General features: G+C 43.9%; 1 protein-coding gene across 3 annotated transcripts; it reads right to left on the reverse strand.

Annotated features, from left to right (window-relative positions):
• Nucleotides 1–124: 124 nt before the first annotated feature.
• Nucleotides 125–19,970, reverse strand: pbrm1l (polybromo 1, like). 3 transcript variants are annotated; one of them, XM_042089297.1, is made up of 30 exons: nt 19,835–19,970; nt 18,760–18,905; nt 18,534–18,631; nt 18,291–18,438; nt 16,472–16,627; nt 15,929–16,045; nt 15,569–15,637; nt 15,270–15,368; nt 15,088–15,173; nt 14,496–14,587; nt 14,107–14,323; nt 13,209–13,350; nt 12,958–13,040; nt 11,551–11,830; nt 11,193–11,298; nt 9,916–10,597; nt 9,202–9,413; nt 8,772–8,939; nt 6,763–6,920; nt 6,197–6,451; nt 5,805–5,950; nt 5,466–5,623; nt 5,125–5,308; nt 4,726–4,936; nt 3,968–4,166; nt 2,979–3,131; nt 2,362–2,532; nt 1,823–1,890; nt 1,236–1,449; nt 125–985 (listed from the first exon to the last, which is right to left on the reverse strand). In XM_042089297.1, exons 2-30 carry the CDS (start codon nt 18,892–18,894, stop codon nt 822–824), a joined length of 4,971 nt encoding a protein of 1,656 aa, XP_041945231.1. In that variant the 5' UTR covers nt 18,895–18,905; nt 19,835–19,970; the 3' UTR covers nt 125–821. The 3 variants fall into 3 exon arrangements, with proteins under 3 accessions (XP_041945231.1, XP_041945233.1, XP_041945232.1); XM_042089299.1 differs by lacking the exon at nt 2,362–2,532 and having other exon boundaries at nt 3,060–3,131; XM_042089298.1 differs by lacking the exon at nt 2,362–2,532.
• Nucleotides 19,971–20,197: the final 227 nt, after the last annotated feature.

The raw sequence follows: 20,197 nt of genomic DNA on the forward strand, positions 1-20,197 counted from the left end.
ATGCACCACATAATGCAAATTGTGGTGTGAGATGTAAAAGATGTAATTAAATTCCAGTGATGTTATTTATGTTTACATTCATTTCTTGACATTCTGCAAAAAAGTTCTTACAAGACAAGCAGCACAGGATACAAAACTTCACAACATTTTTAATGCCAAGAATTGAATGCACATTTTCACACAGTTTTGCTTCAACCATACATAATGCAAAAATATATAACAGAGAAGAAAAAAAAAACTAGGCTTATTTTTTATATAAAATCATAGAATAAAAAATATACCTGGGGGGGTCATTTCCATTATTCCCTACTAGTGAGTTCCATCAGTGGGCCCTTAAGGTGGAGTGGTTTTAAAGCCATATTATTGTTCCTAAAGTTCCTGTGTATAAATACCATGATTCTAATCACTAAATATGCCATAACCTGAGCTGAGAAACAAACACTGTGACGCTTACGACTACTAACCTCTCATCAGTAGCAACAGGTGTGCATGTTCTGTGATTTTACGGAGGCAGAATGATCCACTCTGTAGATCTCCGCTTGATCAGCACAGTTGTGCAATGTGTAGAGAGGTGCTCAGTAAACATTATTCCAGTGTATTCTTGTGTACATACTTAAATACGTCTGTCATATCTCTAACTACAGTTCCTCAAAGGTTTGGGAGGAGAAATGCATTTCATTACAAATACCACAATTGCTGCAACATATCTTGTTGTCCTGTCAAATAGTAACATACTACCACTCACAAATAGGACCAAAACTTGTCAGATATTTTGGCTTGAAAGAGGCCAGCCCATGTGTGCCACATTAACTCCAATAGCACTACAGGTTATAAGCTTGTCGAATGTTCAATGTGTCCCGTAGCATCAGGTCCCGGAGTCGCCACAGCGCATCAGCCATGGTGGTGTGCGCTCCCTTGCTTTTCAGCCAATGGGACGGCAGACGGCTCTCCTGTTCTTTGGTCATGCGAGCATCTCTTCTTTCACCTGTTATGCACAACGCACAGATGTTACCGTCTTGTCACAGGCTGTGTGATTATTTTATTTGTATATTTTAGAGCTTTAAGAAGATAGGACAGTTGAAAGTGACAGATAACAAGTAGGAGAGAGAAGTGAAGTGGGGGTAGCATCTGGAAATGTCCCCTTGGACACTTAGTTCCACATATGTTTGGGATGCCGCCACTTTGGCACAGCTCCGCACTGTTAAAGAAAAGAGAAGAACAGAGAACCAGCTTACTTTTGAGAGTCTGGTCCCATTTGCTGATGGTGGATGAGTCGGCCCGCAGGCCCTCGATGTACTTGAGGTAGGCCTCGGAGTGCAGGAGCCGCTGGGGCTTTGGTGGCGGGGCCACAAACATGGGGGTGCTGGGCTGCTGGTGGGCAGGGACCCCCATCTGGCCCTGGCCTGGGTATGGAGGGGGAGGCTGCTGACCCGCAGGGTAGCCACCCATCTGAGCAATAATCAAAGTACCATCCGCATGTCAGTCATGTTCAACACACACACACACACACACACACACACACACACACACACACACACACACACACACACACAAGCTATGTTTAATACAATTTGGCAAACAGAGGTAAACATTTGTTGTGAATAAAACATTTCAAATTGTTTGCTTTAAACTGTAAGCAAAGATGGCAAGCAACAAGGCCATTGCGAAAAATGTTCACCTCCATTTGCCGAATATGAATGCACCTTTCAGCTTCAAACACCACTAATTTAATATATCCCTCTGAGGCGGAGTTGGTATTTTATAAACCACGTGAATCAACATGAGAACGCAAAAATGTGCTAAAAAAGAAGTTTGGGTTTACCTGAACGGCGTAATGGCTACCCGGGCCTGGACTGGCGGCCATACCGTTTACTCCTGGTCCCATCATGCCTGAACCAACCACACCAAATCAGATCAAACCAGGAGGACACGGCACAATTGAAAATTGAAAACCAATAACATTTCGAAATTGCTGTTTTTGGCTTCACAAAGACATCAGTCCAAGAGAACTGTTGATGAACTCTGCAGATTATATGTGGGGACGTGAGTTAGTAGTTCATATATATAGACCCATTTACATTATATGTAATAATTATTAGTAAATTCATGCAGTGTGCTTCCCTTTAAGTAAGGATGTGGTGTTTTGTGAGGAAGAAATCAGCTCTTTTTTTCAGCAGAGATCTTTAATTTGGGCAAGTAGACTCCTCCTAACCAGGTCAAGAGACCACCAAGCAGCTCACCAAGCAGCAGCTGGTCCCCTGAGGCAAGGCCAAGCTGTTTGGACCACGCGACCAGGGTGAGCACAAGCCATCAGAGTGGAGGGTGATTTGTGAGAACCTGGCTGGTAGCTTTGCTGCTTACCCGGATGTGGCATGCCAGGGTAGCCAGGCATGCCCAGTGGCAGCTGGTGCTGGTGGGACAGCGACATGGGCACCCCCATGGGATGAGGTGGCACACTACCCATACCCATCATGCCCTCATGAGGAGGGCCCTGCATTGGCATGAAGGGCGGGCCATAAGGTCCCATCATGCCTTGGGTGAGGAAGAAGAGACAAGACAAGAGATCCATGCACTGAGGGTCATGCAGATGACTATGAAGGACATGCACTATGAAACATAGCATTATCAGTAGCTACCTTCTAAGAGCCATATTATGCGTTAAACAGAGTATATGGATAAGATAAGAAGACTGAACATGGAGAGGAAGACAAACCAAAATGTATATTTTTACACTTTTGAGTTAATATAGCGATGCAGTCATGCAATCTGTCCTATAACGCAGGCAGATGCAGCGTTTTGGAATGACAAAAAAATATATTCTAATAATACTTTGCAAACTCCTTATTAAGATTCATTCCCTAAGAAGAACACTTCTCAAAAGGTCAGACAGAGTGAATGAAGGGGTGGGGTGGGGTTGCAGGGAGGTGTTGGAGGGTGCCCAAAACGCTGGCGCTGTCTCTGAGGGTACAGGGAGTTACCTGACATGGGTGGCATGGCCTGGTTTAGCATCCCCATAGCTGTGGGGGAAGGCGCAATGCCCATAGGCCCCACTGGGGTACCTTCTCTCGGGGAAGCCTGCTGCTGAGCTGCCCTCTCCCGCTCCTGCTGCTCCACCAATTTGGCTGCCCGCTCTGTAAGAGACACACACAATTACTTTATGTCATATTACCACAGTGCAACTACTAGTGGATGATGTTTGGCTCCCTCAACACCTTGCCTGATGGGACGCAAATGAAAACAGCTGGACAGGATTCAAACCATCATAGCAGTAGCAGCAGTAGATTCTACCTATGAAAAACCTTATCCACACCTTTTTTCAAGGACCTTTCAATTGGCCAAAATTCAAGGACCCATCATCTCAGTTTCAGACTCTGATCATGGTTAATTACTGTAACACTTGATACTTTTTCTAATGAGAACTAGCAGACTTCACCTAAGCTCACACAGGGTTCCCACACTTTCTTAAATACCAAATTCAAGGATCTTTTGAAGGACTTTATAGGCCCACTTCCCTCTAATTCAAGGACCCGACAGGTTTCAGACCAAGATAAAGGTTAAAATAGTTCTCATTATGAAAATCTATCAGGCTCACGGACAACAGACAAAACAGACTCCTGCCTTTTCAAACACAATAGTATAAAAATTCAAGCGCTTTCAATGACCCATGTCTATTTTAGAAAATGTTCAAAGGCTTTGATTCATATTTCTCAAATGTATAAACTTTCAAGGACTTAAAAGGACTGGTGGGAACCCTGCTCACAGAGAAAAATTTGAATAAGTGTAGAGACAATGTAATCTCTTGCATTTCCTAACACAATATACATAAATTCAAGAACTTTTAAACACCTGTGTCTATTTATGTGTATGTATATAAAATTATTCACCTTATTGATTGTTCTGAATTAGTTTCATATGGTTCTGACAAACGCATTCAAGGCCCCGTGGGAACACTGTGCACCAGCCTCACCTTCATACTCGGCTTTCTTCGGTGCCTCCAGGTTCCTCCACTCCGTGCCGACCAGGCGACTAAGCTCGCCGAAGGAGAAGTCCGGGTGGCGGGCCTTGATAACGGCACGCATCTCGCTGCTGAACAGAATGTATCCGCTCATGTTGATCTTCCTCTTAGCGCCCTCCTTTTTGGACAGACCCTTAATCTTTGGAGTAGACTGAAAACGAGACAGAGAGAGAGATACACAGAGAGAGAGACAGACAGAGACAAACCATGAGTACAATCCTTTTGTGAACACATCTGTGTGCTCTAGAAGAGACAGATTCAGGATAGAGGGTCAACATCAACCGTCAAAGTGGCAGACACACTCTTTCTCTGGTATTATATATTTATATACATGTACATATACATATGCACTGTTATAAAAATATAGTTGAGAGCATTTAAGCCCTGTGAAAACCAAGGGAAAGCCCTGAAAGAGGGTTAAAACCAGAGGTGCGTTCAAATTCGCAAACATAGGCGAACGTTTGCAAAACAGGTTTCTGTTTGCCTTGAGTTTTTGGTGAAAGAAAACACTATGGTGTATCTCTTCTAAGTAGAGGGGTAAACTCTATGGTGTATCTCTTCCAAGTAGAGGGGTAAATTCTATGGTGCATCTCGTCTAAGTAGAGGGGTAAACTCTATGGTGCATCTCGACTAAGTAGAGGAGTAAACTCTATGGTGTATCTATTCTACATGTGGTGCAGAGTCCCTCAAAGACTGGAGGAGCTGGGCACCTGTGGTGGCGTGTAGGGCATGTCTATGTCGCTGGCCATGGATGTGTGCATCTGGGGCATGGAGGGGGTCGCCGGGGCCTCCTCATCCTCCTCATCGTCCAGGTCATCCAAATCTTCATCAGCATCATCCATGTCTGCAAACTTTGCCTCCAACTCCTCAATCTTTTTGTTCAGAAGTGGAGACGGCTCTTTTTGTGGAACAATAGGCTTTCTAGATAGTCAGCAAAGACAGGAGATTATGAAATGTCTACTATGAGTTGGGATGAAGGTTAAAAAGGGAGAACACACTTAAAACTAACTAAAAATAAGTTTAGAAGTGCAACATAAAAACAATTAGAAGTAGAAAATGAGTAGAAAGTTGCTTCACAATAGTTTTGAAAAGATATAAGTACTAAGTACCTGAAGTAGTAGACCTCGTCCTCCACTACTTTGGCTGAGAGGGAAAAGCGCTTAAGTCCCTTAAACTTCTTCATCTGCTTCTCACTCTCAATGTAGCGGCTCTCACAGACCAGCACCTCTTCCTCAGCGTACTCCGTCGGCCGGCACGACAGGAAGTCCTTGAAGGACGAAACCACACACTTGCCTGTCGAGAATACAGAATGATGTTTAACATTGTTCAAGACTACTGGTAACTAATGGGGCTTTGTCTAAAGGTAACATTTTAGACTGTGACAAAGAGCAAGAGAAGAAACTAACAAAGTTGAATGGCTGAAATGCTCATGGAATATGTTCAACATTACCCAAGATACAGGCCATTGGGCAAGTTTCTTCCAGCTGGCTCAGGAACACCTCCCTCTTGTAGAACATCTTGGTGGGCTCATGTTCTGTCTCCTCAGGGTAAATAAAGATTGGCCCAAAGAAGAAAGCTGCACCATTTTGCACCCACATCTTCTCAATCCTGTCAGCAGACAACCCAACAGACAAAACAAAATCTTTACCACAGCATAAAACTGGCGGCTATAAGGCTTATCATATCTTAACTGTTCAACATAAAATACATTTAGTGGTAACATAACTGGTATATTGAAACTGGAATTGGAATACTGATAACACATGGTCCAATAAAACATCCAACTAACCTTCCGACCTTGGGTCGCACCAACCCATGAGACCGAACAAAGACGCAATCTCCAACCTTGAGCCACAAGTTGTTGATATGTAGCTGATCATAATACTGGCAGCCTGGGTCCCCATTGGGCATCTCCACGGGAACATCCTCTCTTTCCTACAGAGATGAGTATGGTTATAAACTTGTTTTTAAAAGTATACTTTTTAGGGCTGTTAGCCTTTTTTACTGATACAGGGCAGTGAAGAATGACAGGAAGTGAGTGGACCAGGAAATGACCTGGCTCGGACTCAGACCCAAGGTGGTACAGAAGCTGTAACCATTTGCGCCACAGTGCCCCCCATGGTGAAGTTGCTTTATAATAGAACAATGATGTCGATTCATTGATGTGGACGTCACACTGACCTTCTCAATGAAACCACCGACGCCATTCTCTACTGTTTCCATCAGCTTCTCCTGGTCCCGCTTTGAAGCGCTTACGAACATGGAGGCCACACGGACCACAGGCAATGGCACGTCACGTGGCACCATCCTCACCGAGCTAGCCGGCATGGTCCACATCTTTATCTTCTTGAAGGATTTGGTCTTGGTGGTGTAGCGCGACTCACAGACAAAGACATCTTCCGGCCTGAAGCCTTCGGGCTGAAGCTTGAAATAATCCTGAACAGAAAGAACACACGGGTTAATTCACTGCCTCTAAACCACTGTTAGTCATCCCTTCCGTCATTCTGTTAAAGGAGAATTCCAGCAATCTGGGGGGGAACATGAGGGCTCATGAACATGCACTGAGTGTAGCACTGTAGCTGCCTGGCAACTCTAGCTGTTGGTTGCAGCAACTCGAGCTAGGCAGAACCCATTGTTTCCAGGGTTTTTTCATACCAACAGTACTCCTCAAGAAATAGAGGTCTATGTGGAAAAAATGCCAGAATTCTCCTTTAAGGTGAATAAAATGCGAGAGAGAGCTACTTTACCTTCACAAACATCACCATGCACTTGCCCATGATTTTGCTGACAGGGAGGCGGTTGTAGTAGTCACTCTTGAACACCTCCTTCTCCACGAACTTGCGCGTGGCCAGGTGGAACGTCTCGCCGGGCCTGTAAAACCAGCAGCCATACAGCCACTTCTCTCCTATGGCACGTAGTGAGAGATGGAACATTAGGATGAAATGGGGAAAATAAACAAACACAACGCAGTAGAATGGCAGAGACGTAGAATGGCAGAGAGAAGTTCGAAAGGTTGAGTCCAAGGAGCTGAGAGTCACTGTGGTGTTCTTGACAAAAGTAAAAACAGGAGAAGAGGAGAGGAGAGGTGAAGAGCAGAGAGGAGAACAGAGGAGAGAGTTTAAAGGAATGGATGTGTCTGACCAATGGGACTGGACTGGTTTAGGGGATACCAGGGGATAACAGTGCGAAAATGTGAAAAATTTGTGTGTGAAATTTTCGCACTCAAAGTGTACACACCAAGTCTGATGCGATTATTTTAATATTTCGCATTCTATTTCACGCTCACGTCACGCAGGTTCACACAGCGACTTTCAGTAAGCAGGGAGAACTCATAAAATCATCAAGATTTGAAACAGATTATAGCCTTGATCATTCATGGAACCGTGCATTGGCTTGAGAGGTGCTGGGGAAATTGAACCTTATACGACCATCCTTTCTTATCCCTTGTCTATTCTACTTGTGCTATTGTGATAATTGTGCAGTCGAACCACTGACGGAACACACATAAGTTGGTTGGGCTCATTAGTGCACCCATACACCCACCCCACTACACAACACACACGCAACCAGATTCTATAACGCTAGGCGGGAAGGGACATGATTAACGTGGGCAGTAGCCTAGTTCAAGGAGGAAACGCTTTTATAGAGTTAAGCCTTCTTCCTTGAGAAAAATTTGAACTCCCGAGTCCGGGTAAATAGACAGACACAGAGAGCAGCAGGGAATGACAAGCTGATTTTGGGCTGAGCTCAACGTTGCACTCTGCCCCACATTGAGCCCAGCCCCGATCTGCAAGCTGCAGCCAGGGGTACTTGCCCGCATATTGGACTCGAGGTATGCCATTTGGGCGGACTGGTGTAGCCTAACAAGTTGTAGGGTACGGCCATAGCCTATATCATGTAGGCTACATCTCACGAAACCATTTCACACGCATGCATAAGCTCAAAATGTATCTGCTAAGGAGTGGAGGCACAGAGACAGCCTGTAGAAATGAGCATGGGATAAAATCACACTGCTGCAACAAGTGGTTAAAATTGATCAGCTTGTATGACTTCAGTTATGAAGCTAAAGCAAAGTTAACGCACCAGGAAATGTGAGGCAAAATTACGATAGTGGTAACCCTGGACATAATGCTGTTGTCAGCAGCATAGCCTATCATGACCTATTCTTAAAACTTCCATTTCCATGAATGCATGTTGTAGTTTTTCATGCAAATATGTGCAGTGAGAAGCTCTGTGTTCACTGCTGTAGTGAGATTTCATTCTTTTTGGTTGAGTATAAAATGGGACGGTGGTAAGAAGTGGGGAAAGCTGTCTGTAAGGAGTTCGCACTACGTAAGGAGTTTGTCAGGAGTACTCTTGAACACCTGAGAGAGTCTACTGTAATGGTAACTTTGGCATATAGGCCTATTAAGGAGACTAGTCATCGTGAGCAGCAGGATCACCCAATCTATCAGCTTTTTTTTCTGCTCGTCATTCTATTGTGACATCAATGGAACCCTGCAAAATCATTATTTGATTGGTCAACAGCTCCTTTTCGCATGCAAAATTTCGCATGAAATGAGACCGTTGCGATTTTTTTTTTAATTGCAACGAATGTCGTCCTCGGTGTGTACTGACAAATACGAATGCATGTGTTTAATAGGCTGCGTAATTTCGTGCAACTATTTCGTCCGGAAAATCGGACTTGGTGTTTTAAGATAGGGCAGAAGAAATGGAAGCAGAGAAAAGGGGGAGGGGAAAAAAAAAGAACGCTCACCTGATTCATCCTGCCACAGCTTCTCGATGCAGACGATGTGGGGCTGCAGGTTGGCCTCGGCCGGCTGCACGTAGACGTAGTCGCCCACGCTGTACGTGCTGTTGTCAAAGCTGCAGTCCTGGCTGTAGGAGCTCCGGGGGCCAGCGGGGTCTTCCACCTTCTCTGCTTCTGCCAACGTAAAGCAAGACACGGAGGAATTGGTACTTATTCCCCTTGTCGTTCATTTTCAATGCACTGGGTGCCCATTTAGTGACAAGGTGTATCGGAAACTGACAAAAAAAAATTCTGTTCATTAGTGAATCAGCTTTTAAACAAGAGCCAGACAATGAACCGATGAAAGACAATCACAATTAGCCTGACTCTGCTTCAAGGCTCTCTGTCGCAATTGCTTCAGTGCACCAATACTAATGATATGCTTGGACATCCTCACCTTTACTCTCCTCCTCCTTCTTGAGTCGATCCTCCTCGATCTCTTTGGGCAGTTTCTCCCTCTTCTCCTGGTCCACGTCGGCGTTTAGGTGTTTGGAGGTGTAACTGAGGGCCGGAGACATCAGGATCTCTCCATTCTTGCACAGCTCATCACGGATCTTCACAAAGAAGTGCTGCAGCTCCACAGAGTCCTCAAAGATCTCCGAGTCGGTTCTGAAGGACATCAGACACTGGACATCAGTGCTCAGGCATAGTGTGCTCTCCACAGCAAGTCACAGTTATAGATGACTAAGTGACTCAATGGGGGAAAAAGATTGAAATCTATCTATCAATCTATCAACTATGCCCTGAAGAAGGCCTTATGCCGCTACGCGTGGGCTTTTTTAATTGGTCCATTTAGGACACGTCATTGTGATTAAAGACATTTTAATTAAGGAGTGCCTTGGAGAAAAGGAGTGCCCTTTCTCTCTTTATTGACAGTTTGTTAACTTGAACCAAGAACCAAGAATTTTTCCTGTGGATTAAGAGCACGCCATAATCTTCAAATCACTGAAATCGATCTATTATACATTATAACACAATAACAGGCCCATTTTGATTATTTTTGTCCCTAGTACAAATTTGGACCTTAAAAAGGGAAAATAGCTTCAAGGTTAAAAAAATAACCACTGCAAGGGAAGGCAAACATGACAACCTTAGAGAAGCTGGGACTAACCTGTTGAGGCGACGAGCCCTCTCCAGCACCTCAAACACGTGTTCCTGGAAGACGTCCAGACGGCGGTAGCGCCCGCGCTCCACGTTGGCACGCACCAACTCCAAGCTGAGGGGCGGCTCCTCTGGCCTTGACGGGTCCACGGCGGGCACCTCTGCCAGTGAGTCGCTGTAGCAACGCCCCTCGTCGTCCTGGTGACCCATGACAGACACAAACAGGTTCCGGAGGAGCTCGCGCACCAGAGGGGCTGCGCCAGCTCCCGCAGAGCCGGTGCCTCTCCCTTGGCCTTCGTCGTCTGCCTCGTCCTCCTCCTCCAGGCGCCGGCGGGTCTCCAGCAGCTCGCGGTGTAGCAGGAGCGCGTCGCGGTAGATGAGAGACTCGGGCTCGTTGTAGGTGCAGGCGTTGTGGAACATGAGGGCAAAGTCCTCGGCCAGGGCGTCCACGTCCTGGTAGCGGCCAGCGGCGATGTGCGAGCGGATGCGCTCCATGTCCACGGGACGCTTGATGGCAGCGTAGTAGTCGGGCAGCTCGGCACGCGACGGCAAACGCAGGAAGACTGTGCTGAGGCGCCGGCCACGGGCGTCCGTGTAGCCACGTACGGCCTCGTACAACTCGGACAGGCGGTGCTGCAGGGGGGTGGTGTGGGAGCGCGCCTTCTTAGGAGACACTCCTCCTGCACTCCGGCCTGGAAAGACATGAGGTGCAGAAGGTTAGGGCAGCAGCAGCTACCGGCTAAGTACAGGCACAATGACACAAAGGCCCATATAAACTATTATAAACGCTGAAGTGCATCTTAGTAGGCTATTGACACAAAGACAATATAAACCTATTAAACACTGAAGTGTATCCTAGTAGGCTAATGACACAAAGACAATATAAATCTATTAAACACTGTAGTATCTATTAAACACTGAAGTGTATCTTAGTAGGCTATTGACACAAAGGCCAATGTAAACCTAATAAACAGGTCATTCTTAATAGGCTGATGACAGAAAGGCAATATAAACCTATTAAACACTGAGATATGTCTTATGCCAATGACACAAAAAGCCCATGAAAACCTACAAATACTGATGTATTTGCTAACAGATTAATGCAAAGCTTAAATCAACAACAATTCTGTGACTTAGAATCAGAAATATTCAAAACTGTTACATGTAATAATATGGCCCACGCCTAATGTCTGGCATAGTGCCCGAGAACTTGAAGCTCTGCTAATGGCACGCATGAAGACCCACATAAGCCCAAGAACCCTCATATATTTGCTAGTGCACACTTACGTAATTTCAGTTTAGGAGAACCCATGTCATCCTCTTCTGGCACTGGGCCCAGCTCCTTCTTCTTGTCCTTCACAATCTTCTCCAGAACGTCCGCATCATTATACACCTGTAAACAAACAAACAAACAGAACTAATAAGTCATCACTGCTTCAAGTCAACACATTCCTCACTTTTAGAGTGCACTGCTAAATAAGCCCTTATGGGCTTTGGTTAACAGTGTTTATTCACATATGTATCTGTGTAACATAGAAAAATATTAGAGAGCAACAGAGAGAGACACACACACACACACACGGCTAAGAATGTGTTTCCATCACATTTCTATCCTTTTTGGCCAATAAATAACCTTGCAACCCACCTGAGAGCCCTCTTCATTGTAGTGACGGGCGTTGCGGCACATGAGCTTAATGTCATCGATCAGTGCGTCTTCGCTGGTGTAGCGCTCGGTACGGATGTTGTGCTCGATGGTGCGCAGGTCCATGGGCTGCAGGATGACCTTGTAGTAGTCGGGGTAGTCCTTCTTGGAGGGCTTGACCATGAAGAGGTCACAAAGTCGCCGGCCGGTGGCAGCCTCCCGAGCCTCAGTCACTGCTGCATACAGAACCTTCAGGCGGTTCTTCTTGGTGTTCTTCTTATGACTGTTACAGATCCACAGCGTCGGAATGTGTTTATAATGCAATGTATGTTTACTGTGGTAACTCTTAATTTAAGTCCAAAACACTCTACTTCAGGGAACTTGTGTGAACAATAGTTTAATGGTTTGCACTAATCATAGTCTTAGTTGGCTATATTCATACAGACTGAGGAATGCCTTAAAGGAGAATTCCGGTGTGATATTGACCTAAAGTGTATTGAAACATGATACCGAGTGTGAACGTATGTCTCATAGCCCATCTCGACTTGTCCCCTGCACTCCAAAATCTGGCGCTAGTTAGCCGATGCTACCAACAACTTTTTCAGTAGTGGTGCTTCGGCATCGGGCTAGCCATGCAAATAAATCACTGTTTTACACCCATTTACGAGGCTCAATGTATCTCCACTTCATTGGTAGACTTCCTAGGGCCCTGACATTTAAAACGAGACATTGAGAACTTTGAAAAAGCACTGGTAGTTTACTTACAAGACGATTTATACAGACAGTATCTTCACGAAGTTTAACGTTTGCAGCCATCTTGAATTTAGTCACGATAAGTCGAGCAATGAGTAAGAATGAACAGGTATGATAAGGGATCAGATTCCAAAAATAATTCAGTGGAAATGCATGGATTCCAGTTTCTTCCAGTAGCAGCAACTGGAATCCATGCATTTCCACTGAATTATTTTTGGAATCTGATCCCTTATCATAGCTGTTCATTCTTACTCGTTGCTCGACTTATCGTGACTAAATTCAAGATGGCTGCAAACGCTAAACTTCGTGAAGATACTGTCTGTATAAATCGTCTTGTAAGTAAACTACCAGTGCTTTTTCAAAGTTCTCAATGTCTCGTTTTAAATGTCAGGGCCCTCGGAAGTCTACCAATGAAGTGTGGAGATACATTGAGCCTCGTAAATGGGTGTAAAACAGTGATTTATTTGCATGGCTAGCCCGATGCCGAAGCACCACTATTGAAAAAGATGTTGGTAGCATCGGCTAACTAGCGCCAGATTTTGGAGTGCAGGGGACAAGCCGAGATGGGCTATGAGACATACGTTCACACTAGGTATCATGTTTCGATACACTTTAGGTCAATATCACACCGGAATTCTCCTTTAATGTCTGATCTACCTTTTCCTCTTGGCACTGCCAGTGTCCGGTGGGGTGGAGAGCATGCTGTCTCCATCCTCATCACGCACTTCTCTCTTCTTCATCTACGAGACACGCGCAGCAGAAAAACAACAAACATGAGACACTTTTCCTTTTACCCCACAGTTTTGCACTGACCCCATTTCCACAAGATGAAAGATGCAGATAGAGGAAGATAACATCAGAACAGTCACTTGTGCGGAGATAGAGATGGAGATGAAAGGACGGCTCACCTGGAGGATCTGCTGTAGCCTGTGGGCACGTTTGTAGATGTTAGAGTTGGGCACGTTGTAGCGCTTGGCGTTTTCAAACATCAGGTTGAGGTCCACGTCCATCTGGTCCACACCCTCATATTCCCCATTCTTCATCTTCTCCCTGTGGTCCGACACAAGATGCATACTTAGCTTTTATACTACTACATATACTACTAGCAGGAATCTTTCTAAACAAAAGTAAAGTATCAGAATATTTAGTTGAAATAAAACAAAACAGAATATTTAGTTGAAATTGGAACAAAAAACAATGGGATCCAAAACAACTCTCCCCTACTTCTACATTGTCTGATCTCATATAAAACTAAAATGCTTGTTGAACACAACTTCTAGCAGGGGTGTAAAGGTACATATTCGTACCAAACTGTTTAGGCACAGGATGTTGGGCTCAGTACAGATGCAGTGTTTCCCACAGAATTGAATTCTATTTGTGGTGGTAGGTTTGCAGAATTAACTTGAATGCAACAGTTTTTAACAAATTAGAGCAGCGTGGTTATGATGCAGATTTATGCACAATTTAGCCAGTCGACTTTTATGCCAACAACTGCAAGATTGTTAATGTTTTCTTTAAACGTGCATGTAGGTTGTTGAGAAACAAGGAGAGGCTGTGCAAAGGTGCACATAGCTCTACTATAAACTAATTCCATCCAATTTAAATAGTACAACATGGAAAATCATTGTGTGGTGGTCAGTGTTGATATTGTGGTGCGCCACCACAAATAAGTCAATGTATGGGACTGATAACACTGATGTGTACTCAAAATTAACCGAACCGTGACTTCTGCACCAAGGTACATACTGAATCGTGACTTTAGTTTACCGTTACAGCCCTAACATCTGGGGTCTCTGAGGTGCCCACCTGATCTGCTGCAGGGAGATGGGCTGCTTGATCTGCTGGTAGTAGTCAGGGTACTCCCTTCGGGAGGGCAGCTGCAGGAAGGGCTCGGCCAGGAGCTGCCCCTGAGTGTTGCGGGCACCACGGATCACCTGGTACAGCAGGAAGACTGGGTCACCTGAGGACATGCGCGAGTGCCCGCTCTCAGCCTCCGCCTCACTGGCATCGTAGCGCACAGATCCTGCAGTGCAGCAAAGCGCAGAGCAGACAGCATTAGAAAAGGAAGCTCAACTGCACAAACCACACTAAGATCTACACAATATACACAATTTCTTCAACAAGGTAGATATGGACATAGAGATATTCTATGACATCATAGAAAGACATCATTATGAGCTTCTCTGTAATGATACCTGCAAGCATGGAGTCCTCGTCGCTCTCTGAGCCGCCCTGCAGACTGAGTGTGATGGCCGACAGACGATCTCCCTGAGCTGATCTGCGGTTCCTGAGAGAGCACACACACACACACAACTTAAATCACAGTATTAAAACGTACTGTAAATACCTGTAATCAGCTCTTTCTTTTATTACATTCAGAGAAGCCATTTGAGGGCTTAAATGATACATAATTTACATGAGCATGGAAATTAACATGCTAATTCTTGAGGATAGTATTTGTATTCTATTTTTGTTCTGTGACAGTCCAGTCTTTCACATTTAATGCACACAGACAAGAGAGCAGCCACTACAGAAAAATGCTTCTCCAGCAAACAGCTGAATGCTACGAAATGTTTACTTTATGAATGCTATGAACAGCTGAATGCTATGAAGAGTTACCTTATGAATGCTATGAACAGCTGAATGCTAGTATGTAGTTACTTTATGAATGCTTTGAACAACTGAATGCTATGAAGAGTTACTTTATGAATGCTATGAACAGCCGAATGCTAGTATGTGGAGTTACTTTATGAATGCTATGAACAGCTGAATGCTATGAAGAGTTACCTTATGCGAAGACTGGTTTTTGTGGGCTCTGCTTGCTCAAGTTCAGTCTTTCTTTGAATGAAGATTTTCTTGATGGCATTTGCATCCTTGTGCAAAAAGATTGATACATAATTTTTAGTCAACTTCAAAAGAAATGGTATGGTGTCCATTTTCACCAGTTTTGGCTTGAGAGAAACACTTACCTTGAAAACTTGGGACCCTGGTTCATTGTAAGTTTTGGCATTTTTTGTCAAAAGATCAATGTCCTTTGACATGGCGTTGACACTTTTGTAGTATCCCAGCTAGAAAACAGATATAACATGCATAACTACCAGGGTGACTAGGCACAGTTATCAGGATAAGATAAAAACAATCTTAACCATTCAATCTTGATCATTTTGGCCAATATCAAATTTTAGATGTGTTGAAATAATAAGATAATGAGGAAGTTATCTGATATATCCAATATGTTACAACCTTATCATAGTATATCTTTACCTACCTGTATCTTCTGAGCAATGGAACGCAAGTCGATTGGTTCCTTGATTACGGCATAGTAGTCTGGATATTGCTGGGGGAAAAAATGTGTTGGCATGACAATATGGCACAAGTACTAAATGTCAAATCAACCCACCTCATACATTGTTAATCCAACTAGTTCTATGTTATGGTTGTGTGAGAATTTAATTAAGAAAGTAAAACATAAAACAAAAAAACCCTGTCTTATATTAACAAATCTTCAAAGGTTTGAGAGGTGAGCAAAGCTGTTTGAACAAATATTTTAGGACTATATTTCTGTCTGGGACCAGCTCATTAACGTTAATGAATAAATGCTCCCATTGCAGACTGTGAGATGCCCCACCAATTTGGAAGGCAGTTTCTGGAAGAGTTCACTGATGACGCGTCCTGAGGGGTCGGTGTATGAGACGATGGCTTCCAGCAGCTGCTCCAGAACCTCCTTCAGACTGCCAGCTGGAGTCTAGCAACAGGTCAAAAGGACATGCTGATTACACAGAAAGCTTATGAATAATCGCCCACACATAGTAAAGCACACCACATCACAACACACTAAATAGAACAAACCTAACCACAGACACATCTCAAAAACACCCTGTGGTTTCTTTGAGGGATAGCCAAGTTGATAACATACACAAAAGCCCCCTTTTTTGGCCATAGAACAACTTACCACTTCCTACCAGTATCACAGAATCATCACACCCAAAAACTCTCCTTTAACCATTTCTCAAACATGCAGCAAAAGAGGAGTTCAAACCTCTTTTTGTCTCCCCACTTGACTTACAAGAAAACTGATTTGCACCCATATCTTTACTAATGAAGGGAATATTATCCAAAGTTTATCAAGACATTTTGTCTAAAAACAATGCCTGAATCTATACTTGCTTACCTCATCCTCTGCAGAGGTCCCTGGGTTCTCTGGTGTGTCGTCCGCGTCCTCGTCCTCGTCACCGTCACCATCGTCCTGCTCGCCCAGCAGATCGCTCCTCGTGCTCAGGTAGAGCTCCCAGAGCCTGCAGGCTGCACTGTACTCTGTACTCTCGCGCTGAATGTCACAAGGGAATGGGATGCAACTGCTAACTTAGTTGGTAAACCACCACAACTGTTACAAAAGTTTAGTCATGGGTATACTTAATGGCTGAAATTCAAAAGGAATGCAACTGCTAACTTAGTTGGTAAACCACCACAACTGTTACAAAAGTTTAGTCATGGTTTGCTTACAGGCAGAAATTCAAAAGCATGCAGTTGCTAGTTAGTTGGTAAACCACCACAACTGTTACAAAAGTTTAGTCATACTATGAATTATCACATCAAGAAGAAGAAGAAGGATGCTGGGCGACTTGACAGGCTAGTAAGGAAAGCTGGCTCTGTCGTGGGAGCCGAACTGGAGTGCATCACTTCAATATCAGATAAAAGGACCCTGAGCAAACTGATCAACATCTTGGACAATGAATGTCATCCACTCCACAGCACTATTAAAAAGCAAAAGAGCTTGATCAGCTGGAGACTTCGCTCACTGCCATGCACAACTGAAAGGCTGAGGAAGTCATTTGTCCCCAGGGCCATTGAACTGTTCAATGCTTCACTAAAGGGAAGAGGAAAGATAGACTTCTCTGCATAGTCTGTCTGCCTCTCCACGTTTGAGTACTGACTGCCCACTACTGTTTTACTACTGTCCACAGCCTAATGTTTTTACTAATGTTTACTGCTACACTGTTTTTCATGCTATATTAGCACACACGACCCATGGTTTCTGCTACAATACTGACTGGCTGTAACCCTATTACCTCAACTTATTCTTGCACTGACATAGTTTTTTATATTACCTTGTCTACATTATACTTTACTCTCTTATTTGTCTATATTATTTATGCTGGTCTCTAGACCTTACTCTTGCACTGTTGGACTACTTTTTGCACCTTCACCATGACACTCACTCTCTTGAGCACCTTTCCATGCACACAGAACTACAGGCCAGTCCCGGCCCTGTCACTGCAAGTGTCTCATGCTTGATCACCCTCAAGCACACTGTGGATTCTTTTAATTTAATTTATATAGTATATTTAGTATTTAGTTGTGTTCGTTTTCTTATCTTCTACTGTCTCTGGGCCTAACTTAACGAAACATCGGTGAATGAGGGTGCCCACTTGATAACCTCAATGACATGCCGCATACTATATACTGCTGTTGGATGGGCCATTTGTATTGTGTTTGTGACCATTTGTTGGCGGATTTGAGGGTAGTGTGCTTTTTAAAGTTAAACTTGAGCAGGGGCTTCTGAATGTGTTTTTACCTTGGATTTTGGCACAAGGGATTTTAACATCTAATCCTGTGTATTAATGTAATGTTAGTTTTCTTATCTTCTACTGTCTCTATTGTACAGTGGAGTTTTGTTATAGGTTTATACTTATATTTACCATTTCTGCTGTAAGTGCATGTTGTGTGTGATGTCTGTATGCTACTGAGACCTTGAATTTCCCCTTGGGGATCAATAAAGTATCTATCTATCTATCTATCTATCTATCTATCTATCTAACTAACTGTATACAGCAGATAGTTACAAACGTTTGGTCATGGGTATACTTACTAGCTGACCCATCAAAAGGGATGCAGTTGCTACTATTACTAGCCCATATAAAGAGCACCCTGACCCTCATCACAACTGACCCTCACAACAAACTGTTACAAAAAGGTTTAGTCGTCACTACCGTGTAGTAGGTCTTTGCATTGCTAATCATGAGCTGGAAGTCTGCCGTGAGCTGGTCCACATCCTGGTACTCTTCAGTCCTGATCTTCTGCTGGATCTTAGTCAGATCTATGGGCTGGGACACCACCTCGTAATAGTCAGGCTGGTTCCTGGAGTGGATCACAGACAATATTTTTAGTTTACAATCAGAGCAAAAGACTTTGTCAAGTATTGAATGGAGTATGACTAAGCGAGACCATCATACCTTCTCTTTGGGGCACGAATGAAAGGTTCACACAGCAATCGGCCCTGCTCATCCTTATGATCTCTAACAGTGCTGTACAACTCCTGGCACACTGACATCTAGGACAGACAAACACAAATTAGACACTTAGCAACTTACTGTTTCGAATCGAGGTATCTTTTTTTAAAACTCTAGGCCAACTTTCAAGAGCTTACAATATCATGCTGTTAGTCTGTAAGCAACCAACCTGATCAATACCCGGGCCACTGGAGGCTCTTCTCCTCTTATATGCACTGCCTGGGGTGGAGGAAGTGGACTCATCAAAGTCTCCTCCACTTATGCTGCTGGAGGGAGAGGTGGCTCGTCGTCTTTTGGATCCCATTGTAACAATACCTGCCAGGTATGCGAGGTGATACATCACTTGATGAACTTTATTGTACGTGCCTATTCAACAATAACAGCAAAAGATTGCGCGTACAGCCTGCACACGTGCAATCGCTGTAGTGTCAAAACAAACACACAAGCCGACTGCAGACATCAGGTTACAACTCAGAGTCTCTGCTTTGTTAGTGTCATAGCCTACACTGGCGATTCGCGTTTGTAACCTATTGCATAAGAAAAAAGTCAATTTTATTTATCTAATAAATACGTTGTGGCATCATGTGAGGTGCTTAAAATACAGATCAATAACCGATGCTATAGAAAGGCCGCTTATGCGCTACTGACCTATATTTTAGAACAAAAGCTAACCAGCAACCTATTCTTAATTCGCAGCATACATCAACAAACCAAGACACAAGCAAATACATGTTGAAAAAATAATTATAAACATGGAAGAAATGGTCTCGTTAGCATTCTATTCAGACAGCAGGGTAACATTCACTCTGACTCTCCAAAGTCCTAACTGCTAACTCATGATGATGCTAGCACAGTTATAGCACAACAATACTATCAAATGTCATAACTTCGCAGAAAGCTAATAACCGGATAATTCATTTTCAAGACGATTCTCAGTGTTCTGTGCCAACGTTTAACATCGACTTTTTAGCTGGTGTGTAAGACGGAAGCCAGCAATGCACAACTTTGCTCTAACCATTCAAGTTTGTGTTGTATTATGCTAGCAAGCTATTACAACCATACAACAATGACTAACGTTCCACGGGCATTGCAACATTGTAACTGCTAGCTAAGTAGAAATACAACATAGTTAACGTTAGCTATTACAATCTAAAATAAGACGGATTTTTGAATTGAAGCACAATTACACGATTCATCACCTGAAGTCATACATCCACAAAACTAATATTAGAAGATATATTTACCCGTATAAAACCCGTGGCTAACACACAGCGATGGCAACAACTAGCTTCATGAGAGCTAGAACCCTATTTGCTTGAAGATCCGTCGTTAGCCTACAGCGGCGCATTACCGCCCCCCTGTGGTTGACTGTATCACCACTTTGATGTTTGAAATCCAGTTATGAAGGCTCTGGTTTGGTTAAAACAGCGGCTTTACAGTCGACTTAATCTCCAGGGATTTTCTATATTCTTGCCTCATTCCGTGCAGTGCGCTGTGATAAATTATAGGCTATGGGCTATCTTTCAAATTCTTCCACTTCAGGAGATGGTGGTGGATTTCAGGAGATCTAAGCCACATAGGCCTATGCTGCCGGTCTCCATTGAAGG

The sequence above is a fragment of the Alosa sapidissima genome, chromosome 4 (assembly GCF_018492685.1).
Source record: "Alosa sapidissima isolate fAloSap1 chromosome 4, fAloSap1.pri, whole genome shotgun sequence".
Taxonomy (NCBI): domain Eukaryota; kingdom Metazoa; phylum Chordata; class Actinopteri; order Clupeiformes; family Clupeidae; genus Alosa; species Alosa sapidissima.

What these genes read in the sequence shown, in the direction of transcription:
- pbrm1l (XM_042089297.1), bottom strand. Translation starts at nt 18,894, where the DNA reads ATGGGATCCAAAAGACGACGAGCCACCTCTCCCTCCAGCAGCATAAGT. An exon ending in GGCAGTGCCAAGAGGAAAAG is followed by an intron (nt 11,831 to 12,957) that starts GTAGATCAGACA and finishes GATCTGTAACAG; the next exon opens with TCATAAGAAGAACACCAAGA. An exon ending in CCCAATGGCCTGTATCTTGG is followed by an intron (nt 5,309 to 5,465) that starts GTAATGTTGAAC and finishes TATTCTCGACAG; the next exon opens with GCAAGTGTGTGGTTTCGTCC.